We start from the raw sequence: 25,715 nt of genomic DNA, 5'->3' as shown, positions 1-25,715 counted from the left end.
TGCCATAGGATCAACCACCTTTAAGTTTTTTGTGAAATAACTGTAAGCAGATGCCTTCTTATCTCACCGAGCGAAGTGGTGGAGTGGTTAGCGCACTGGACTCGCATTCGGGAGGACGACGGCTCCAACCAGCGTCCGGCCATCCTGATTTAGGTTTCCCGTGATTTTCCTAAATCGTTTCAGGCCAATGCCGGTATGGTTCCTTTGGAAGGGCACGACCGACTTCCTTACCTATTCTTCCCTCATCCGTTGGGACTGACGACCTCACTGTTTGGTCCACTCCCCCAAATCAACCAACCAACATTCTTATCTTGATTACTGTATTCCTTGCTCTTAACTTCCCACAAACATGTTTGACTCATACACATTTCAGAAAGTTCAGCGATGAACTTTCTGGAGCACTAGCGTGTATCTGCATTTGTAAAGTTCACTCTACATACATAAACGGGAAACGCTACAACATACTGATCAAATAGCTGAATCAAACACGTTTCGCACGCCAGATTTGCGACGATCTTCTATTCACAGGCTACGATTTGCCTGCGCAGGTGTAGTCGGCGCCTACAGTTTTGAGAAAGTTTCTCAAACTCTCCATTTCTAGTTTTACTCCCACCCATCTCGTACCTGCCCAAATCCTGTCCACACGCAACGTGCGGTTTGCGCAGATTGTGATGTGCGCAGAAACCTCGTTGCGTGTCAACATACCTTCGATTCGAAAGAGGAGCGCCTTCGGGATACACGCTTGCTTGCCTTGATCCTCGTGGAAGTACTTCGGTTCGGAATTTCTTTGCACTAGGGACCATGTGGGCGCGTTGTCGGTTTGTTTATATTTTGGTGTGGAAGTGAAACAGTCGGAAATGGAAAAGAATTTGTGTAAAGTGCATAACATCAGGTTCTATAATTTGGAGCCACGAGCCATACACTGCATAGCATATGAATCAAGCCACCGAAAACTTGCCGTATCGAGGTGAGTATCCTAAGTGACAGATTAATAAAGTGTTCACTTATTTCATACTTAACATGCATATGTTATTAAATACTTTATTTTGCAGAGCTGACAGCTCCGTAGAAATCTGGGATGTAAGTAATGCTCCCCACGTGGAACGTTTCATTCCTGGTGCATCGGATAGTTCTATAGAAGCACTTAGTTGGTGTGGAACGCGACTTTTCAGCACTGGCCTTCAGGGTGTTATTGTTGAGTATAATCTCATCAAACTTTCCCCCAAGGTACGTGTTTTTCGTTTGATACAAATCAAGATGACTAACAGAACGGAAAAAAATATTTTCGTTTAACATTAAATTTCTTTTTTTTTTTTCAGTCAGTCACGCCGGTAACAGCAGGGTTCTCTGCCTGGTGTTTGGACGTAAATAGGACTCATTCTTCACTAGCAGTAAGTAATCAGCGACTGCTTTACAATAATACGGGTGTTCAGTTTATTTGCCTTCCACTCCTTGTTCTTACAATATTGTATTCCATCTGTTAACTTATATGAAATCTGTACTCACTGTATAGTACAATTACGTAACCTTTCCACACAAATGAATGAATTTATAGTTCGTTTTTGCCAGAGGAGCCGCTTTTGTGTGCGTGTTTTAACAATATTTCAGACACATCGGAAATTTGCATATTTAGAACAAAAACGTATCATAAACTCGCAGATTGCTGCCTTGTGTTGTCATTTTGACCGGATTAATGGTGTGCGAGTGAATTTGTATTTATCTTAGGCTTAATCTATATTCATGATTTCGTGCTCTTTCTTCTACTTGCGTACCATAAACATAAAATAGGCTCATTTGTTTTTGTATAGTTTAGACCACATGCTTGTCTACATATGCAGTTTCTTCTGCCAATGAGATTTGTTAGTGAAAAATTGATACGGGGAAACAGAAGAGCGGAATAAGTTAACACCCCTGTCTTCAACTCAACATAATAAGAGGCTTTTAAGTGCAAAACTAGCTGAAATGCGATTTTTGATAGGCTTATAGTCTATGTATGTGGACCCAGTTTTAGCTAGTTATTTTTTTCAATGAATTTTAACCAAGTGCAGTGGTTAGCACACTGGACTCTCTTCAGTAGAATGACAGTTCAGACCCATACTGATTTAGATTTTCTGTGATTTCCCTAAATTGCTCCAGGTGAATGGGGGGTGGTTCCTTTGAAAGGACACAGCCAATTTCCTGCCCCATCCACACCAAATGCAAGATTGTGGCCTGGTAAGGTAAGAACTGAGGAGCCTCACTGCAGAATCAGTGAGTAGAGGAACATGTGGAAAACTTTCACAAGAAAAAGGGACATGATAGAACATGTGTTATGAATCAAGTAATAACTTCAATGGTACTAGAGCATGGAGAGCAAAATCTGTAGGGAACACAGTGGGATTATATCCAACAAATAATTGATGTTAGGCATAAGTGTACCTCTTGAGCTGAAGGAGAAAGCTATTAACATACACTTCTGGCATCAATAGGTAATTTTGTTTGAAGGTATACTTAATGTGAGCCTTTCTGTGATTAAGACCCAAACTAATGTGCGACTTCAAGTTTTTCAGCTAAATTCACTGATTCATTAGATTTCAGGATTGCAGCCATAGAAACCCTGTGTCACCCAAGCAATACAACAATATTGTTGAGCCATCTTCTGAGTGAGTGGACTGAATTTCAATATGCTCATCTGGAAGATAACCAAAAGGTGTACAACTAAAATATGAGTATAAAAAATGAATTTTCTGTAGCTGCAGGCCAAAAATCTATGATAATGGATCAACATGGAAACTGCTATCTATGGAAAAGGATTAGGTTTTTTTGACTGTCTTCTTCGTTATTTGAATTGTGTAGTAGGCTATGTCATCAGGAAATATTGCACTTTTTGAAGTGCCAGCCAGGGTCACAGTAAGGTCACTTACGTAAGTTAAAAACACAATGAGGTATGGCACCAGATCTTGAAAACCACTCTTCCATTCTGAGTTTGGTTTTAGTTTTGTTGTGCAGTTTGGCATTGTGAACTTCTGTTTTCTGTCATAAAAAGAAGACTGCATACATGTTAGACAGATACCAGTACAGGTAAAAATGTAACGTGTTACCTTACAAAGTAGAATTTTATGATTCATACAATCATAGGTACTGTTAAGGTAAAATAATAGTTAAAAGTGCATTTACAGTGTCAGCTGCTGTTGTATTTCACACCAGTGTTATTCACAGCTCGTGTGATGAATGATGGGAACCGAACACGACGCATGAATTGGTTGTCAGTAGCAAATCGGAATCCCCATTCATAATTTCCTATGGTTCGTAAATAATGTTAGTTAGTACTTGTTCTGTTAGATTAGAATGTAACCTCATTGTAATTTTCAGTGAAGTCTGGAATAAGGTATACAAATGGGTTATTGCAGTGACAAACATATGTGTCGGGGAACACTACACATCAATCTGTTATGGCAATCATATTTTTGTGTTGAGATTTGTTGGCTTTGCCAACTCTCCAACAAAACTGTTACATTCCAACCTAATTTTGGCCTCAGGCTGTGCTACAGGTCAGTTTGTCAGATCATCTGCTTTTCTTTCACTTGTTTTCATTGGCTTCTCCAGCTCAACCAGATTATCAAAGTGCAGCATAACCTAGGCCTCAGGCATCACTACAGGCCAGTCTGTCAACACATCTAATTGTTTCTATTCATGAAATGAAGAAGAAAGTCAGCAACAAACCTTGAAATTCACGATAACCAGATCAGTAAAAACTATTCTAGCACTCTCTGTATTGGAAACAAGTGTAATCAAATCAAATTTTCTGCTGAAAGAAAACATACAGCGATTCTCTTTGTCTAACGCATACTGTGGCTATACCAACAGAAACAAACTGCCAATTTCAGCCCAGAATGCAGAATCCTGGAACGTATTCTCAGTTTGAATATAATAAAGGCTCTTGAGACTTATGCACACAGATCAGTATGGTTTTAGAAAGTGTTGCTCGTGCAGAACTCAGCTTGCCCTTTTCTCGCATGATATTCCGCAAACTATGGATGGAGGGCAACAGGCAGATTTCATGTTTCTAGGTTTCCAGAAAGCATTTCACAAGGTACCTCATTGCAGGCTGTTAACAAAGATACGAACATATGGAATAAGTTCACATATATGTGAGTGGCTCGAAAGCTTCATAAGTAATAATACACAGTATGTTGTCATTGACAGTGAGTGTTCATTGGAGGCGGGTATCGTCAGGGAAGAGTGATAGGACCACTGTTGCTCTTTGTATAAATAAATTATTTGGCATGCATGGTTGGTGATGATTCCGTGGTGTTTGGTAAGTTGTCATAGTTAAGTGACTGTAGAATGTTAAAAGTTAACATTAACAAAATTTATAGTTGGTGTGATGAATGGTAGCTAGCTGTAAATTTTAGAAAATGTAAGTTGATACAGATGAGTAGGAAGAACAAATCTGTGATGATCAGGTACAGTATTAGTAGTGTCTTGCTTGCAATAGTGAAGTCATTTGATATCTTGCTGTGAAGTTGCAAAGCGATATGAAATGGAACGAGCATTTGAGACCTGTAAAAAGGAAGGCGAATGGTCAACTTTGATTCATTGGGAGGATTTTAGTAAAGTGTTGTTCACCTGTAAAGGAGACCACATATAGGACACTAGTATCACCTATTCTTGAGAACTGATTTTTTGTTTAGGATCTGTACAAGGTTGGATTGAAGGAAGACATTGAAGCAACTCAGAGGCAGTCTGGTAGATTTAATACAGGTAGGTTCGAACAATATGTAAGTCTTTAGAAGATGCTTCAGGAGCTCAAATGGGGATCCAAGGAGGGAAAACGATATTCTTTTCAAGAAACACTATTGAGAAAATTTAGATAATCAGCATTTGAAACTGACTGCCAAGTGATTTTACTCCTGCCAACAAAATTTACACATAAGGTCCACAAAGATAAGACACAAGAAATTAGGGCAGATACATAGGCGTATGGGCAGTCACTTCTCCCTTGCTCTGTTTTCGAGTAGGACAGGAAAGGAAATGAGTAGTAGTTGTTCAGGGTACACTCTGCCAACACACCATATGGTGGCTTGCAGAGTATCTTTGTAGATATAGATCCCAACATCCTCCTCTCTCTCTCTCTCTCTCTCTCTCTCTCTCTCTCTTTCTCTCTCTCTCTCTCTCTCTCTCTCTCCCCCCACAAGATTTAATCCTCTGGTAGAAACGCCATCATATGCGAGTGTTCAGTGTCATAAGTACTTTCATAATCTGTTGGTGATGTATGACAGATGTTTAACAAGAAGTGTGAAGCATCTTTTTTTGTACTGTGTGTAATATTTGATACTTCTGTGAAGTCATAATTATCGCGCTTTCCAGAAAATTATTTCAATATTATTCAACAGCTTTTATGTTAGAGCTCAGTGTTATTGTCTTACTGTTTTTATCTATGTAATGCTGTCCTGTTCTTTTGTCCCCCTTGGGGACAGCGGTTAGTCAGTAGTCCTGTTCAAACAGAATATTGGCATTGCTTCTTGGTTTTCTGTATCAGTATTGATTTTGACTTACTGTATTGGCATCGGGCCTTTCATTGTGTGGTTTGAGTGCAGTTTTTGGCATCAGTTCAAGAGTTCAAGTTGTTTCATACTGATTTTGTGTGCCTCTTTTTTTCCAACTGTTGTGTCATTTTTTTTTTCCTTTCTTTGGTTTGTGGTTGTTATTTTAGTTTGTACCTATCCAGAAGCACCAATTTTCCTTGATTCAATATTTATTATTAAGAATTTAAACAATTGCATAATTGATGTTCCTATTTTTGTGCCATGGGGGTGAGTGATGTCATTGTCTCCATTTTGCATTTCGGGGCACAGGATGGCTTCATTGGTCAAACTCAATGGATGGTGTCGAAAGCTCTGATTTATCAGAACTGACCTTTCGTCCTCATTTGGGAAGTCCAAAGGCCAGAACAGACTACACCAAGTTTCGTATGGGGTTAAATAACTACTCACCAAATAGAAAAGGTGGAGAGCAATGTACAGACAGGCAAGTAATAGCTAAACATTTTGATAAAGTTCTTCTTCAAACCTCCCTCCCTCCCTCCCCCTCTCCCTCCCCCTCTCCCTCCCCCCCCCCCCCCTCTCTCTCTCTCTCTCTCTCTCTCTCTCTCTCTCTCTCTCTCTCTCTCTCTCTCTCTCTCTCTGTGTGTGTGTGTGTGTGTGTGTGTGTGTGTGTGTGTGTGTGTGTGTGTGTGAGAGAGAGAGAGAGAGAGAGAGAGAGAGAGAGAGCACTCTTTATGTGAATGAGAGAGTGGGCCAGGAAACTTCCACAGCATTTTTCAAGGACCTCGTTGGAATTTTATGTGTAGTAATATGGGTTAAGTATGGTGGCCAGACAGAGATTTGAACCCCACTCCTCCAGAATTAGGGCCGTTATCTTAACCATTCTATTACCTCAGTTGGTCGTCTGTTTTGAACACAACAGTATGTCAATCACATATATAAACAGTAAGAAAATAATATTTATCAGTAAGATTGTGACCATGGAAGACACGTCTAGACATGTTGCTGGAACATATATCAAGGCACTCAGTTAAGAAACTGAGTAATCAGGGGAATTATGAAGGAGAATAATTTTAGTGAATACCAAAGATTAAAATGTATTTGGTCCATTGAGTGTATTAAGTGTGCACATGGTCATGATAAAAGGATGTGGAGCATGTCTAACATATGTATGACCGATGACTGAAAAAGGTTCGAAATATACATTTGTGATGTATCAGTCACTTTTGCTTTGCTTCCTATATTGATTTCAGATGTACTCCCTGAGTCAGTGATGCTTCTGATTTATGGAGTATTCAGTTTCTCTAGTCACTGACACCCCCCCCCCTCCTCCCCCACTTTAGTGTCTTCATTCCATCAAAAACATTTTTTGGTAAGCGAGTCCATATAAGATTATTGAACGACTCACTGGGATTTTGAGTCTGACCGTGCAGACACTTCTTCAGTAATTCAGGATTTACCAGGTCTCTGTAAATAGGTTTTAGGATATCCATGATGGTATGTTTATGGCTGCATGAACTGTTTGAGTACTGGGCATTGTGGTAATTGCACCATGAATCAGGTCCAGGAGGGCAAAGGTGGTGTACTGCTTTTTCATCAGTTGACAGTCCGTAGTAGAAGGTAGCCCATTTCGCCTGCTTCATTTTCAACAAATCCTTAGTATTATTTCTTAGGGCCATCCCATAATACTGCTGTAGTTCATCAATCATTTTGTCTGTCAGCCTGCCTCTTGTGGTTTTACTATCAGAAAGTTTCTTGTCTCTCAGACTTTGTTTCAAATTCCTCAACCTGGTAACCATCCTCTTCTGGACATGACCAACACATTCCAGTTTTGTGATAATCTTCACACCATAAGGCTGAGTGGCTAGTACACTGTTACATGCTTTTGAGTCTCCATCACCTAAGAACTTAGTGTAACACACTCCCTTTTCATTCACAGATTGACTAAAGATTTCAATAACTGCAGAGGACTCCATACCACCACTTGTTCCTTTTTAACTTCTGTCACAGATATGCCCTTCTTCATTCCCTGATTTACACTTATAACAATGTTAGGCTAAAATCTGGAAATCTATTACCTTTCCAGTGTCCACACTGGTCACCGTAGTGACAGAATTCCTAGAACTGTAGCTGCGCTTCTGCCAAGTGCCATCAAAAGTTACTGGTATGTCAGTCATACCATCATTTATTTCCACAGCTTTGTTTGCAGCACCCTTCATTCACTCACATGCACCAGATTCCACAACAGCTCCAATAAATCCTGCATACTTGTCCATTTTACAAGGTGGGCATGGCATAGTCAGCACGGCACACATTGTTTCTGCTGCAGTGTATCCTTCGCTAATAGCTGTCAATCCATAAAACCACCTAACATTTACTTCAAAATAATTATCTTTACACTTATCAGAATTCCAAAACGAGTGAGTATATTTACAACTGGCACAATTAATGACAAGTTTCCTGGATAGTCCATTTGATACCTCACTGTCTTCATGTAAACTAACTGGCCCTCCACATATTTTACAACACACACATTCACCCAACACCCTTGTTAGGATGTGTAAATCTATCAGACTATAACCTAACCTACCATTTACATTACTTTCGTTATGAGAAAACTGTGTATCACAAAGTTTTATTTTAATCTTCTTAGTACTAATGAGTGTTTCTCTAGATACTAACGAGTTTGCTTGTATTTCATTATCTGTAAGTTCACATGCTACATGTCAAACACAATGTTTCCCTTTATTCAAAAATCTATTACCATGAAACCCATGTTTAAAAAAAAAAAAACACTTCATTTTGGGGTAGAGCACTTACCCGCAAAAGGCAAGGGTCCGAGTTCGAGTCACGGTCCGGCTCACAGTTTTAATCTGTCAGGAAGTTTCATATCAGCGCACACTCCGCTGCAGAGTGAAAATCTCATTCTGGAAGCATTTACCAATCTGTTCGGTACGTTTCCTCGGAAAAACATTAGCATTAGCTGCATATCTGATGAGTCAGTGTGCAGAGTGGCATTCAGCTGGGAGGATGTGTTGTGTGTCCACAGTGATTTCCGTATTACTCTGTGTTTGATTTGTGGTGATTTTACGATAGGTCCGTGAACAGAACAGCACGTATGTATCAAATTCTGTGCGAATCTCGGGTGCTACGGAGGCCCTTGCAATGATTCAGCAAGTGTTTGGGGGACAGAGCATGAGCCGGACGCGTGTGTTTGAGAGGCTCTCCAAGACCCAAAAAAGTGAGACAGGTGAAGAGCATGATCATCGTTTTCCCTTATACCAAGGGAATTGTGCACGAAGAATTCGTCCCACCCAACCAAACAGTGAATTCCGTGTACTACTGGGACGTTTTGCGATGGCTCCATGAAGACGTGCGGCGACAACGTCCCGAACGTTGACGTCAAGGGAACTGGCTGATGCATCATGACAACGCGCCCTGTCGCACATCCTTGCTCACCAGGACATTTTTGGCAAAAAACAACATGGCGGTTGTACCCCACCCACCGTACTCGCACTATTCCCAAAAAGGCCGTCGGTTCGACACTCTAGAGAGGATTCAAGAAGCATCACTGGGAGGTGATAAACACCCTCAAAGAGCAGGACATCCAGAAAATGTTTGACCAGTGGCAGAAGCACTGGGACTGGTGTGTCCATGCTGATGGGAACTACTTCAAGGGTGATAGTGACTATTAGCCCAAAGGTAAGGTTTTCAACAGATGGTAGCACCAGTCCCGAAAATTTTGGATAGCACCTCATATAAATCAGCTTACAGCAATTGCAAAAAGTAGTTCAGATAAAAGTTATTTTTCTCCCATCATTCTTCTAGATAATATATCAATTTTCCAGGTTGGTACAGAAGATGGTTACATTAACATATTTTCCATAACAGACGATGGACTGCAATATGAAAAAGTTCTGGACAAACAGGAAGGTTTGTAATAAACTTTCATTATGTAGTAACTTCTACACCATAGTTTTTAAATTAGGGGGTATGGATTGCCATCTTTTCTCTTGAAACTTATTTATATGCAAATATACTATGTAGTAGTTTTTCTTTCTTTGATGTGCCGCGAATACATTATTTGTTTTCCCTGAAAAGAGCAGTTGTAATGAGTAATTATTATTAATTTGATTTGACAGGCCGCATATTGTGTCTTTCTTGGGATGCAACTGGAGATTTCATAGTGAGTGGCTCAAGTGATACAATACGCATCTGGAATGTGAATACTGGACATGCTATCCATAGGATGACAACAGGACGCTCACAAACCAAAAAAGAAACTATTGTGTGGTGCTTAGCAGTGACTGATGATTTTACTGTAATTAGCGGTGACTCGAGGCAAGTTGTTATATTTTCAGAGTTGGTTGTAGATATTGTAGCATTCTATACCACACATATATATATATATATATATAAATTTTTTTTAAAGCATGTAATTTTTCAACAAAGGGTGAGATCTATTGTACAGCTTTTGTTTTTCCTGTCTTTTTAAAATATAACTGCCCAGTCATTCTTATTTAGGTCTTCTATGGTCTTTGCGCACCCCCCCCCCCCCCCCAAAAAAAAAGAAAAAAAAACCTTCCTGACAAAACTTTAGAAGGTTTCTTCCCTCAACAAAACTACACCACCCACATCAGTTTTCAGCCTTGTCCAGTTCAAGCTAGTGTTCTGTCTGCAATGACATCAGTGTATACTTCAATCATACTTTCTTCCTTCTGCCGTCAGACCAGGCAAGAAATTTGTGGTATTTAAAACTTGTTATCCATATAAGTTGCAAAGCTAAGTTTATTGATATATGTATAATTCTCAAACTTGTAAAAGAGAAATAGAAAGGTATTAGATGTACTGAGGCATATGATGGACTATTGGGCCCAAAATAGGGAAGAGTTTATCTATTTTGTTGATATAGTTAACTATTTACATTCACGAACATCCCTTCTAAAAGTTAGTTATGGACATTTCCCAAAAATTACTTGATTCTAACATTTCTGTTTTCCACCGTGGTTGCGTATTTCTATCACCTTTTGAGACATCTGACAGTAGTAATCTGTATGGGATTTGTCGATATCAGGATTGAACTAAATATGTTCAGTGTAAAAAGAAATGTTGGTAGAAAGGAAAAGGTGGTGGAATTAATATTTGCAAAAATGGATCCTGACAGGTTTCTAGTAAAGACTTTTAAGACCAAAGAAAAGAGAAGTATGGCAGGCAATAATAGTGTAACATGGGAAATAAAACAGAAATACACTACACTTTATTATTGACTGGCTGTGCCCCTTAGTGTGACCTGCGGTTAAACAGCTATTTATTAAAAAAAAAACTTGGGTATGTGTCTGTTCTAGTCCTCTATTAGCCTTTCTCCTCCTTCCCACTCTCTGTCCATTTCATTCTCCCCCCTTCTTTCTCCACATTATTACTCTGCCCAGTAGGAAGCCAGTGGTTCTTACCCGCACACCATTTCTCTCCAGATCATATCTATTTTGTTTACCAAATTTGCTTGAAATCATTTCAGGAGTTTAAGATGAACTTTTTACCCTTGCTTTGTTTGCATATGCACTTGTCAAATATATTTCACATGTTTTTGCACACATATCTCACTTATAGTGAATTTCGCCCTGCAGTTTTATTTTCACGTACTCAGTGTTTATGATGTCGTATCTCTTGACCTGTGTGTCATACAATGATATAATTTTGCAGGCACGTGCAGTGATATATGTATATACAGTCTGTGAATCATGTTGGGAATGCAGTTAGTAGCAAAGAAGTAATAAATTGAAATGCCATACTTGATGTGGCAGTTTTTTGTACTTCTCGGTGTTTATGACATCAAGCCTTCTGAACTACGTGCTATCCAATGGTATAATTTTGCCAATACATTCAGTGGTATATGTTAATACTGTCTGCAAAATGTTGTGGAAACATTTTGTAGTAAAGAAGTAATAAAGTAAAACATCATACTTCATGCTGCGGTCTTACTGCATCAACAGTGAAAATGTAGTAAGTGGTACACTTTTTCTCCTTTCGTCATTTTGTGGGAGTTATCAGCGAGAAAAATTTTGCTGATGTTTGATATTATTTGTAAACTTAATTGCAAGTCACTAAGTACTATCATTCTCTAATACTGGATGAATAAAATATGGGTAAACAGGCATCGAGATCTACGTTACTTTTTCACTCCCACTCCTTTGATAGGAAGGTGTATATAAGATTGCCTGTGTGTTAATTTAGTACCTCCATTCCAAATTTCAATCAAATCCATCCTGCCATTTCAGTCTGAAGGAGTAACAAACTTACTATTACACAGACACCTCTCGTCTGTTACATTTTCAGATGCTAAGTTTGATTTGTTTGCAGATGATACAAACATTGTAATAAGTAGCAAGTCAAGTATATATTTAGAAATGGCTGCTAATCAAATTTTCACTGACATAAATAAATGGTTTAAAGGTAATTCACTGTTATTAAGCTTGAGCCACTATATCCAGTTCAGAACCTTTAAGAGATTTCCTACCAACATATGTGTAACGTGTGAACACAGGCAGGTCAAAGAGATTGACAGTGTTAAATTTCTGGGATTATAACTCAATAATAAATTCAATTTGGAAGGGCATACCACAGAATTGCTGAAGTGCCTAAACAAATCTGTATTTGCAATGAAAACTATGTCAGATGTAAGAAATATAAATATAAAAACACTTGCATACTTTGCTGCCTTTCATTCCATTATGTCATACGGGATCATATTCTGGGATAACTCATCAAATCTAGCAGAAGTTTTTAGCGTGCAAAAGCATGTAATAAGAATTGTTTTTTGTGTAAATTCAAGAAGATAGTGTAGAAACCTGTTCAAGGAACTTTGTGTTCCAACCACTGCTTCTCAGTATATTTATTCCTTGATAAAATTTGTTACAATTAATATATTTTTGTTTCCAACCAATAGCTCAATACATAGTATCAATACGAGGAATCAGAACAATCAATATAAAGACCAAAAATCACTTATCTTGGTCCAAGAAGGGGTCCAGTATTCAGGAACACACATTTTCAATAAAATGCCAGTGCCAGTTACCATTAAAAACTTGGTTTCAGATAAAGCACCGTTTAAACATAGTTTGAAAGATATTTTGATAGGCAGTTCCTTCTACTCTATAGATGAATATCTTAACAGGGACTGTTTGTCTATCGACCTGCCTGCGCTTTTGTTTGGTAAGTCCCATCATCTTTATATATATATATAATAGAGGGAAACATTCCACGTGGGAAAAATATATCTAAAAAGAAAGATGATGTGACTTACCAAACAAAAGCGCTGGCAGGTCGATAGACACACAAACAAACACAAACATACACACAAAATTCTAGCATTCGCAACCAACGGTTGCCTCGTCAGGAAAGAGGGAAGGAGAAGGAAAGACAAAAGGATATGGGTTTTAAGGGAGAGGGTAAGGAGTCATCCCAATCCCGGGAGCGGAAAGACTTACCTTAGGGGGGAAAAAAGGACAGGTATACACTCGCACACACACACATATCCATCCACACATACACAGACACAAGCAGACATTTGTAAAGGCCTTCCCTCTTTCCTGACGAGGCAACCGTTGGTTGCGAAAGCTAGAATTTTGTGTGTATGTTTGTGTTTTGTTTGTGTGTCTATCGACCTGCCAGCGCTTTTGTTTGGTAAGTCTCATCATCTTTCTTTTTATATATATATATGTTTGTGTTCGTTTGTGTGTCTGTCGACCTGCCAGCACTTTCATTTGGTAAGTCACATCATCTTTGTTTTTATATATATATATATATATATATATATATATATATATATATATATATATATATATATATATATATATGAGATTTTGTCTGCTTATATGTGCCAGTGTACGGCTGAGTAGCTCCAGAAAGTTAAAAGAAGAAAAAGAAAAAATTTGGGGTTACACAAGATATCTTTATTTTTGCATGGTTAAGCAAATGTAGGTAAGACTGAACAGGTGGCGGGTCTCTTGTGTGGTAAATGTTCTGAGATGCTTACCAGTAATGTTCACATGATTCATTAATTTTAATCATGTAGAACCATGGTGAATGAGTAGAGATAATATCCCTAACACTATGAAATTATGTGAATATTACATCTATGACTTCTTCATTTCAGGGGTCAGGTGTGCTTTTGGGATGGCAACATGGGTGTTTTGTCAGAAAGTCATGAGAGCCACATGGCAGACATTTTTTGTTTGTGTCTTTCTAGAGATCAGACAAACATTTATTGTGCTGGTTAGTGCAAAAATTAAATCATAACTTCTGTAAATGGAATCTGTCTTGTACTTTTGCATTAATTATAAGAATCTCTCGTGTACTGAATGGTGCATGTCAAATTGTGTATCAGTTTTTATTGTGTATTACATAGCTAATTTTCATACAGGGATGGATCCAATCATTGCCAATTACGTTAATGTAAAAATCAAGGGCCAGGGCCGAAAAAGTCGCTGGGTAAAATCAGTACAGCGTCGTATTCATGACCACGATGTCAGAGCATTAGCTCTGGATGAGAATGGTCACTTATTCTCAGGAGGTAAGTTTTTTTCTGAAAGTGAGGTTAAGCATTTAATGGACATATATTGAATAATAACTTAAGCTACTGTGTGTTCTTGACTGTCTCAACTGCTCTTTTGTTACCCTACTTTTCTCTGTGCCCCATTGTCACACCTTAGCTCCACCTCCTTCTTTCTCTTACTCAAAGAAAGGAATATTATTGGGATGGTCCCTTTCAAAAGAGCAGGGCCTTTTTCCTTCCCTGCCTTTGTGTCCCATTTGTAATCACCTTGTTATTGACAGGACATTAATAGGGTGGGAAACAAGAATGGGGAGGAGATGATAGGACGGGGGGGGGGGGGGGGGAGGATGTGGGAACAGTAGTTCACTGTAGGTTGAGACTGGGATATTTTGAGAGCAGAGAGTGTGTTCTAAGGAGAAAAGTTGGTAGTGGACGGGAGAATCCAGATGGTCTGGGTTGTGAAACAGCCACTGACATCAAGCATGTTATGTTCAGCTGCATGTTTTGCCACAGGGTGTCCTACTATGCTCTTGGCCAGTTTGGCAGTGGCTGTTCATGCCACAGGGTGGCTGACATTGCTCTTGGCAACACCTTGGCGGCGGTTGTTCATCCACATGGACAGCTGGTAGTCATACCAATATAAAAAGCTGTACAGTGATTGCACCAGAGCCAATAAATAACATTGCTGCTTTCACAGGTGGCCCGGCCCCTGATAAACCTATGACAGGACTGAGATAGGAAGTGCTGGGCAAGTGGATTGGGTCTTCAACAGCGATATGATCCATAAGGTGAGGGGTTGGGATTGGGAGTGGCGTACAGATGGATTAGGATGTTACAGAGGTTGGGTGGGTGCCAGAGCACCACTTTATGAAGAGTACAAAGGGGTGGGATATCCCTCATTTCGGGGTGTGATGGTAGGTAATCAAAGCCCTGGCAAAGGATAACGTTCAGTGGTTCCAGTCCAGGGTGGTACTGGGTGATGAAGGGGGCACTCCATTGTGGCTGGTTCTTGGGATTGGTGGGAGGATTGGGGCTGTGAGGGGAAATGATATGGGAGATCTATTTGTGGAGTAGGTCTGTGAAGGCCTTGGTGAGAGTCTTGGCATACTGAGTAAGAGAGTTCTTGTCTCCGCAGATATGCCGTCCCTGGGGGCCAGGCGGTATGGGTGGGATTTTTTGGTCTGAAAGGGATGACAGCTGTCGAAATGTAGGTGCTGTTGGTGTTTGGTGGGTTTAATGTGGACAAAAGGTGCGGATGGAGCCTCCATAGAGGAAAAGGTCTACATCTAGGAAGTGACACACTGGATTCAGGAGGACCAGGTGAAGCAGATGGGAGCAAAGGTGTTGAGGTTTTGAAGAAATGAAGATAGCGTGTCTTGGCCCTGAGTCTAGATCGTGAATATACCATCAATTAACCTGAACCAGACTAGGGGTTTGGCGTTTGGGATGTTAGGAGGGTCTCCTGTAGATGGCCCTTAAGCAGGTTGGCATTGGAAGGTGCCCTGCAAGTGCCAATGGCTGTGCTGTGGATTGTTTGTATACCCTCCCATCAAAGGAGTAGTAGTTCTAGGCTATGTTAAAGTTAGTAAGGTGTATGACGAATGAGGTGGTGAATTTAGAGTGTGAAAGATGCTGGGAAAGATAGTGTTCAATAGTGCTAAGACTATGTGCATGAGGGACATTGGTGTTTAGGGAGGTGGTGTTAATAGTGATGAATAAGGATCCAGGAGGTAAAGGGATGGGGTTGGTGGAGAGTCAGTGAAGAAAGTGGTTGGTGTCTTTGATGTGGGAAGCTGGATTACGGGCAATTGCTTGGAGGTGTTGGTCAATGAGGGTCAAAATTCTTTCTGTAGGGGTACAACAGCAAGCCACAATGGGGCATCCAGCATGTAGTAGGTGGGTTTGCTGAGTGTCATAGGGGTCAGGAGGGAGATGGATTTGGGGGAAAGGCTCTAACAAGGGCCTAAGGCTTTAAGCTGGGACTGGAGGTTGTGTTTGGCTTTCGGGAAGGGATCACTTTGCCAGAGTTTATAGGTGGAGGAGTCAGACAATTGCTGGAGGCCTTCTGCCAGGTAGTCACTGCGATTCATAACAACGATGGTGCAACATTTGTCTTTAGATAGGATGATAAGGTCAGGATTTGCTTTGAGCAGCCATGTTATTTCCAGCTCTGCTGCAGTCTTTGCACAGCTTTTTATGTTGATATTACTACCAACCAGCTCTCCACCAGGATGAATGGCCACTGCTAGACTGTGGGCAAAATAAAGTAGACCACCTTGTGCCACAACATGCAGCCGAATATAACATGCTCGATTTCAATGGCTGCTTCACTACCCAAGCCATCTGGATCCTCTCCTCCACCACCACCACCACCACATTTTCTGAACTGCGCAGATGGCAGTTATTCTTAATATCCCAGCATCAATCTACAGTAACATACTGTCCCTATACCCAACAGTTTCCACCCTCTCTGTCCTATAATCTCCTCCCTATTCACCTCTCCCACCCTGTTTGTTTGCTGCCCTCTGCAAATGTACCTGCCAATGTATCCCTGCTCCTCGCCTTTTTCATTCCTTTTCTTTCCTCTCCCTGTCCTACAAACTCCTGATGCTACACCTGTTGGCATTCTAGTCCCTGCACACTCTGCTAGTCAGCATCCCTCTCTCCACTCACCCATACATTACTGTCCTGTCCCCTTCCTCACCCCCTCCAGACTGCAGCTTCCATCCCAAGTGACAGTTGCATTCTGGCATGAGCTGCTGGAGTTGGCAGTCGTGTGTGTAAGGTGTGCTTGCTTTGAGTATGAATGGCGCGTTTGTCCTCTGCTGATGAAGACTGTGGATGAAAGCTCTGTGTAAATGTCTTTTAGTTGTGCCTGTCTGCAACTTAACGTGTCATCTTTACAGTAAGTACCAGTCTGTCTACATTGTTTATATTATATTTTCAAGCATAGATTATCTTCATTGTTATAATAGATTAGTTATTTCATGAAGAACATTGTCTCCTCTATTTTAATGCTTGCAGACTTCTTACTGTAATTTAACAGTGAACGTTTATATCACGTTTTATGTTTGTAAGGAAGTAAAATTAATTTTATTTGCTGTTGATTGATGTATGGCAGACTCCCCCCCCCCCCCCCCCCTTTCCCCCTATACCAAACCTCTGTTGTGTTTTAAGTGTCGGTGATATTAGCTACACAACACTTCCATATAATGGACAGATATTGTGTGGCAAATGTGATGTGCATGGAAGCTTATAGAGCAGGAATCAGTGGCTGATTTCCAGAATTGTATATCAAGTTCTCCAGGGATCATGTCCTGTGGAATCAAAATTGCAAAACATTTCAGGAGGAAAAGAAGGTGCAGGGGATTAGTCACCAAGTGTGTGTCATATGTTGAGGAGAAAAAAATTACACAAGTCAGCGGAGCCACCAATTGCTTCAGTAGTTTAGATGCCAATTACCAAAGCCAGCATGTCTGTTCAGATGCAGATCAGCATCATTAAGTACAAATGCATGCTCAAGCACATGTTGTTGCAAGTAAACAATTATGCCATTGCCAGTAGTAAGCAAATAAGATGAATAGTGTACTAAGCGCACATGAAAGCAAGCTCCACAACAACAAAAGAATGTTAGAAAGCCTAGTAAGCATCACAGTGGAATTAAAATAAACAGAAATGGAAGAGAATGAACTCTCAGACCATTCCACATTTGTTTTAACTGATGAGTCTGCAGATGACCTGTTCTCACTATGAAGCCAAACAATGGAAAGTCTGTGATGGAAATGTTGGAATGTGTGTGTTTGATTTTGTCTACCTCTGCTGAATAACTTAGTCCAGTAGCTGATAATATCTGGCAGTCCCTTTTTCATTGTCTCTCTGTGCAACTCGGTATCTCCTCTGGATTGGAATATGAAGTCTGCCAGGTGAAACCAATCAGTCCCTCATCTAAACCTTCAATTGAGATCGTCGTAGGAAAACCACACCTACAAAGTGACTCTCATACTGTAGTGCAGTGTGAATGGGTTCAGGAGACACATGTAGGTGCTCAAACTATTAGCACAGGGAAGGCCTTTGTGTTTATGTCTTGATGTGACTCATCTTGAAGTTACTGATAACCCTGTACTAAGAAGATACAGCCACTACCGTAAGGATACCCTCATAGGGGGAGGTCTAATGGCCAGTGTGCCAATATTTGTTTGTGGCAAATGCCACTCCTTGCATCTCCTCCTCAACATTAATTTGCAAGCAGGTGCTGCTGTAGTGCATCTGACATACAGCATGTCACTTACTCCCATATACTTGCCCACTAATGAAGATACATTCCTAGTTCTAGTCTATCAAAGGACCTTACTGCACAGTTTACCATCCGTTCCTCTTCTGTGGGGAAACTTCGATGCATGTAATGTGTTGTTGGGATCTACCAAGTACTGTCACTGAGGTTGAGCTGTTGAGGGTGCTGTGTCATCTAAACAAGACAAACCCAGGGCAAAAGCACCACAGGCACAAAGATACGAGCTGGTGCCAGTGCCATAGAGTTCCATCACCGCCAAGGAGGAAGATATCGACTTCGCCTCGGCCAATTGTGGCCGAGTGCAATCTGCCAATGACGACACGACAACGGACAGAAAGTAGGCTACTTGGAAGGTAGAAGAGCAGCTCTCGCCCACTTGGTTATAGATCATTGTCCTGGGCTGACATACACAGGGAATGTTGTTTAGTGAACAGTTAGAACTAAACAGACAGTAGTTGCAAATTGCATTTGCTATGTACTGTGAAGTTAACCTATGATTATTTGCACTTAGCCATTGAGGGCCTTTTTGTGTTATATTACAATCAGTGTTGCAGACTTAATTATTCAACTAGTCACAAAGATAAGTAAACCTTTTAATTCATTTGTGTGACTTTGTTACTAATTTGTTGGAGTGTTCGTTCTCTTGTCCTGTTACCTGATCCTGGGACATAGCTGTGTAATGGTGTCAGGCAGGAATTGTCTTAGCGGCGAACTGCACCATAAGCCCTTTCACGAACTGACAAACTCGACCTACCATAACAACAGTGGGTAACTCAGCCTCCACAGCAGTAACAATGAGGTCTTTCCAAAACAGGTTCTCATATCTCTAGAAATATTATACCTCTTGAAGAAGGGGCTGAGTGTCGACTTCAGTACTGCCGTGGATCATTATCTGCCACTGATCTCTTTGTACGCTGTCCTAACGTCACCAACACTGCTCAGTGAGAAGTGGTCAATGATTTGCACTCCAATGACAACTTCATCATCAAGATGCATTTCGAAGATTAAGCAGTGCTCAAGTGCTGCACCGCAATCAGGATCAGTGAGTGGCTCTGCTGATAAACTGCTGAGACTCTTGCTTCCTTTTGGATGGTAAGAACCAAATTCCACTGTTGTAAAGGAGAGTAAGATGAAATTTTGACTACATCCCTTAACACCCTAAATCATTCCACTTGCTCTAAACAAGTATGGGAAGTAATTAAATGGGTTTCTGGAAAGCACAAGTAAGCAACTTGCAGCGGCTATACTGAAGGAAGACCATATCCAAACAACACCCTGACAATGGCCCAGCATTTTGCCAATACAACTGCTGTTGTCACACTGGATCTGGCACCCTGTCACACCCTCTAATCATGGAAAGTGATGGATCGGTCCAAGAAAAGTTGATTGCTGTAACAGTACGATGGAGCTGAATTTGTTATGGTCTGGAGCTTGTGATACTGCGCTGCTGACTACTGAATCAAGTAGAGTACTGGGTAAACCTGGATAGAAATAAAAGGAAATCCTTCTAGAATTTTTCAATAAAATGTGGAAGACAGCATACATTCTCATCTTGTTAAGGAAAGCAGTTTTGGTCATCTCTTAAAACAAGGGAAGGACCACATACACCCAAATGATTACTGAAACATTGCCTTAATTAGTTCTGTATGGAAAACCTTGGAACTTATGGCAAACTCATTGTGGCCTGATTGCTGGCGACCAGGAAGCTTCTTAACAAGTCTTGGTTTGAGTTCAGGAAACATCCCTGCACACTCTCCACCATTGACTACCTGTCTGACAGCTATGCAAGAGGCTTTTCTATGGAGATAGCATTTTACAAGAATCAGTAATTATCAATGGCATGAGGATGCAAAAGGCAATGGAAACCACTGCATTAAAGACACAGAATATGTATCCTCAGGACATGTGACTCGTAGTTGAAAAAAGTATTATGATCATCTCTCCATTGGCAAAAGCTTAAGGATTAGTCTCCCATTCAGATCTCGAGGTGGGGCCTGCCAAGGGGGAGGTGACCATGTTTTGAAAAAGTGACATAACCAACACCAGGATAACATTCTGCGAGTCAGAGTATGGAATGTCAGAAGTTTAAATGTAGTAGGAAAACTGGAAAGAAGATAAGGATTTCTGATCAGACAAATGTAGAGTAATATCAACAGCAGCAGAAAATGGTGTAACAGGGGTAGATTTTTTATGAATAGGAATGTAGGGCAAAGAGTGAGCAACTGTAAACAGTTTGGTGATAGGGTCGTTCTCATCAGATTCAACAGCAGACCATTGCTGACAGGGATAGATCATGTATATATACCAACATTGCAAGTAGCAGATGAAGAGTTACAGAAAATAGATGAGAATGTTGAACGGGTAATTCATGAAAATCTAATAATCATAGGGGATTGAAACACGGTTGTAGGGAAAGGAATAGAAGAAGGGTTACAGGAGAATATGGGCTTGGCAGTAGGAATGAGAGAGGAGAAAGACTGAGTTCTGCAAGAAATTTCAGTTAGTAATAGTGAATACTATGTTCAAGAATCTTCTCAGTTCAAGAATCATAAGAGGAGGAGGTATACTTGGAAAAGAGGGGAAAAATGATAAGGTTCCAATTGGATTACATCATTGTCAGACAGGGATTCCAAAATCAGGTATTGGATTGTAAAATGTACCCAGGTGCAGATATAGACATAGTTCACAATTTGGTAATCATGAAGAGCAGACTAAAGTTTAAGAGAATCTTCTGAAAAAGTCAATGTGGAAGGAAGGGGTAAAAGGAAACACTGAGAATGACGAGATGCATTTGAAGTTCGCTAATGATGTGGACACTGCAATAAGGAACACCAGAGTAAGCAACTCAATTGAAGTGGAGTGAACATCTCTAGAAAGGGTAAACAAAGTTGTTGGACAGGCAAACATAGGTACAAAGAAAGTAAACGCAAATAAACTTTGGGTAAGAGACTGATTGTCAGTTGATCGATGAAAGAAATAAGTACAAAAATATTCAGGGAAAGACAGGAATGCAGCATTATAAATACTTTAGGAATGAAATAAATAGCAAATGCAGGGCAGTCAAGGTTAAATGGCTGCAGGAAAAATGTGACGAAATCGAAAGAGAAATGATCGTCAGGAGGAGTGATTCAGCTTATAGAGAAGTCAAAATAATCTTTGGTGAAATTAAATGCAAAGGATGTGACATTAAGAATGCAATGGGAATTGCACTGTTAAACAAAGAAGAGAAAGCAGACAGGTGGTCAGAGTGCATTGAAGGGCTGATGACATGTTAGAAGAAGAAATTGGCGTCAGACATAAGTGGTTCAGCATTAGAGTCAGAATTTAAAAGAGCTTTGCAAGACTTCAGATCAAATAAGACAGAAGGTATAGATAACATTCCATAGGAATTTCTAAAATCACTGAGGGAAGTGGCAACCAAACGACTATTCAAGTTGATGTGTAGAATCTATGAGCCTGGTGAGGCACACCATCAGAATTCCAGAAAAATATCATCCACAAAATTCTGAAGATAGCAAGGACAGATAAGTACTAAAACTATTGCACAATTAGCTTAACAGATCATTCATCCAAGCTGCTGACAATAACAACATACAGAAGACTGGAAAAGAAAACTGAGGATCAGTTAGATGATGATCGATTTTGCTTTAGAAAAGGTAAAGGCATCAGGGAGACAGTTGAAGTAGATGAAGTTAAGGAATTATGCTTGGAAGCAAAATTACGTATGAGGAACAAAGCAGGGAGGACATAAAAAGCAGACTAGCACAGGCAAAGAGAGTATTCCTGGCCCAGAGAAGTCTACTGGTATCAACCCTTGGCCTTAATTTGAGGAAGAAATTTCTGAGAATGAGCATTTGGAGGAGCACAGCATTGTATGGTAGTGGATCATGGACAGTGGGAAAAGTGGAACAGAAGAGAATCATAATATTTGAGATGTGATGCTACAGAGGAATGTTAAAAATCAGATGGACGGATAAGATAAAGAACTGAGGAGGTTCTCTGCAGAATGTGCGAAGGAAGGAAGACCTGGAAAATGCTGAGAAGAAGAAGGGACAGAATGATAGGACATAAGTAAAGGCATCAGGGAGTAACCTCTATGGTGCTAGATGGAACAGTAGAGGGTGAAAACTGTATGGGAAGACAGAGATTTGAATACATCCAACAAGTAATTGAGGATGTAGGGTGCAAGTACTGCTCTGAAGTGAAGACGTTGGCACAATAGAGGAATTTGTGAAGAGTCATATCCAACCACTCAGAAGACTAATGATTCTGAAAGAAAAAAAAGAAGCATTTTATGGGCACATTTTTCAACAGAAAAAGCATGTGATACTGTATGGAGGCACAGTATTCTTCAAGAGCTTTATCAACTGGGCCTCCATGGATGTGCCTTTGCTCATACATTCCTTCCTTTTACCATGGTTTCTCAGATACCGAGCTGGCGAAGTTTTATCTGACATATTTTAGCAAGAGAATCGAGTCCCCCTCAAGCCATTATTTTAAATGTAATTCTGTTTTCAATTGCCATGAGTAGTATAATGTACAAAATTAGGAGTTCACTGCATTGTCCCTTAGTCTGTGAATGGAGGACACAATTTGATGTTGTATTGATTTGGTTTAACTGTGTGGGTCATATTTGATTCAAAGCTAATACAAATAGGACATCTGAAGTCAAGATCACCTAAGGCATTGAAGTGCCTTAGGAAGCCAGCAAGGTATGTCTGCTCCTCTTTTATAATGCTTCCATATGATCCTTGCTATGTTATGGATACATGTTATATGTATCACCAATACCTATGTACTGCAAGGCTGTTGGGTACTGTAGAGAGGTTATTCTGGTGACAGGTGCTTGCAGGGCTATTTTTATATGTAGCTTCTGTGCTGAAGTTGAGGAATTGCGACTTTACCATGTAGTAGCAGTTCCTCATGGTGTGTGAGATGTACAGCTTCTCCAATGTTGTAGAATCACTGGTTCATGAAAGCATAACTTGCCCTTCAAGGGAAGCAATTTGACTAATTGTTAATGTAGATGGGGATCATTTTGTATCTGTGCAAAGCATGACCTAGTGACACTTAGTTTGAGACAAATACCAGTTCTAACCGGGGATAGACCCAACTGTCAGCTTGGTGGCTAAAGAGGTCCAGAATAATTTTAGATTTAGTGAAAGACACACACACACACACACACACACACACACACACACACACACACACACAGACTGCAGCCTCTGGCAGCTGAAGCCACACTGTAACCAGCAATGCATGATGGGAGTTGCAACTGGGTGGGGGTAAGGAGGAGGCTGGAGCAGGGATGGGGAGGGATAAGAGGATTCGGGTGGGGGACAGTGAAGTGCTACTGGGGAACGCGCAGGGACGAGGTGGAGAGAGGGTAGGGCAGCTAGGTACAGTCGGGAGGTTAGACGGAGGGCAGGAGAGAGGTGGGGGAGATTTAAAAAAAGAAGTAAAATGACTGTGTGCATTGATGGAATGAGGACTGTGTTAGTGCTGGAATGGGAACAGGGAAGGGGCTGGATGGGTGAGAAAAATGCTAACGAAAGTTGAGAACAGGAGGATTACGAGAACATAGGATATATTGCAGGGAGTGTTCCCACCTGCACAGTTCAGAAAAGCTGGTGCTGGTGGGGAGGATTCAGATGGCACAGGCTGTGAAGCAGTCATTGAAATGAAGGTCATCCGGTTGGTCAGCATGCACAGCAACAAGGTGGTCCACCTGTTTCGTAGCCACAGTTTGTCGGTGGCCATTCATGCGGGCAGACAGGTTGGTGGTTGTCATGCCCACATAGAATGCAGCACAGTGGTTGCAACTCAGCTTCTAGATCACATGACTGGTTTCACAAATAGCCCTGCCTTTGATGGGATAGATGATGATTGTGACCAGAGTAGGTGGTGGTTGTGGTGGGTTATGTACGGGACAGGTCTTGCCTCTTGATCTGTCATGAGGATATGAGCAATGAGATAAGGGGTTGGAAGCAGAGGTTGTGTAGGGATGGATGAGTATATTGTGCAGGTTTGGTGGATGGTCTTCATCTGGTTCAGATTCACTGATGACATCTTTGCGATCTGGACCAAGGGTGAGAACACACTATCCACATTCCTCCAGAACCTCAACAGCTTCTCCCCCATTTGCTTCACTTGGCCCTACCCAACCCAACAAACCACCTTCCCCAATGTTGACTGCCACCTCAAAGATGGCTACATTAGTGTATCTATCCATATCAAACCTACTAACCACACACAATACCTCCACTTTGACAGCTGCCACCCATTTCATACCAAGAAGTCCGCTCCATACAGTCTAGCCACCCATGGTCGTCACATCTGCAGTGATGAGTGATCCCTCTCAAAATATAGAGTATCTCACTGAGGCCTTCACAGACCCTAATTATCCTCCAAACACTGTACAAAAACAAATCTCCTGTGCCTTATCTTTCCATTCACCCACAACCTCCCAAAGTCGAACTGTCCGGCTACAGAGGAGTCTTCCCCTCGTAACTCAATACCATCCAGGACTGGAACAATGGAATTACAAAACTTCCTGGCAGATTAAAACTGTGTGCCGGACCGAGACTCGAATTCGGGACTGCCTTTCGCGGGCAAGCGCTCTATCGACTGAGCTACCCAAGCACAACTCACACCCCGTCCTCACAGCTTTAATTCCGCCAGTACCTAGTCCCCTACCTTCCAAACTTTACAGAAGCTCTCCTGCGAACCATACAGAACTAGCACTCCTGAAAGAAAGGATATTGCGGAGACATGGCTTAGCCACAGCCTGGGGGTTGTTTCTAGAATGAAATTTTCACTCTGCAGCGGAGTGTGCGCTGATATGAAACTTCCTGGCAGATTAAAACTGTGTGCCGGACCGAGACTCGAACTCGGGACCTTTGCCTTTCACGGGCAAGCGCTCTGCCGACTCAGCTACCCAAGCACGACTCACGCCCTGACCTCATCAAAGCTGTGAGTCGTGCTTGGGTAGCTCAGTCGGTAGAGCGCTTGCCCGCGAAAGGCAAAGCTCCGACTTCGAGTCTCGGTCCGGCACACAGTTTTAATCTGCCAGGAAGTTTCATATCAGCGCACACTCCGCTGTAGAGTGAAAATTTCATTCTAATGGTATTACATTCTACACCAGGATTTCAACTATCTCTCGTCATGCCCTGAAATGAGAAATGCCCTGTCCTCTATACTTCACACCCATCCCACAGTGGTATTCTGCTGTCCACTGAACCTACACAATATACTCATCCATCCCTACACAACCCCTGCTCCCAACCCCTTATCTCATGGCTCATATCCCTGTAATATACGTAGAGGAAAGACCTGTCCCATATATCCT

The 25,715-nt window shown here is 41.1% G+C and overlaps 1 protein-coding gene across 1 annotated transcript in view; it reads left to right on the top strand.

Annotated features, from left to right (window-relative positions):
• The first annotated feature begins 773 nt into the window (after positions 1–773).
• Positions 774–25,715, top strand: part of LOC126175878 (U3 small nucleolar RNA-associated protein 4 homolog) — a 68,758-nt gene continuing 43,816 nt past the window's right edge. Inside the window, exons 1-7 of the mRNA XM_049922919.1 lie at positions 774–967; positions 1,053–1,227; positions 1,320–1,391; positions 9,374–9,458; positions 9,668–9,866; positions 13,678–13,796; positions 13,945–14,094. Of these exons, the coding sequence (XP_049778876.1) occupies positions 858–967; positions 1,053–1,227; positions 1,320–1,391; positions 9,374–9,458; positions 9,668–9,866; positions 13,678–13,796; positions 13,945–14,094 (910 nt within the window). The 5' untranslated portion in view covers positions 774–857. The remainder of the gene's footprint in view (positions 968–1,052; positions 1,228–1,319; positions 1,392–9,373; positions 9,459–9,667; positions 9,867–13,677; positions 13,797–13,944; positions 14,095–25,715) is intronic.

The sequence above is a fragment of the Schistocerca cancellata genome, chromosome 3, assembly GCF_023864275.1.
Source record: "Schistocerca cancellata isolate TAMUIC-IGC-003103 chromosome 3, iqSchCanc2.1, whole genome shotgun sequence".
NCBI lineage: Eukaryota > Metazoa > Arthropoda > Insecta > Orthoptera > Acrididae > Schistocerca > Schistocerca cancellata.
The sequence above is the reverse complement of the archived record's forward strand: the minus strand, read 5'-3'. Positions and strand labels throughout refer to the sequence as shown.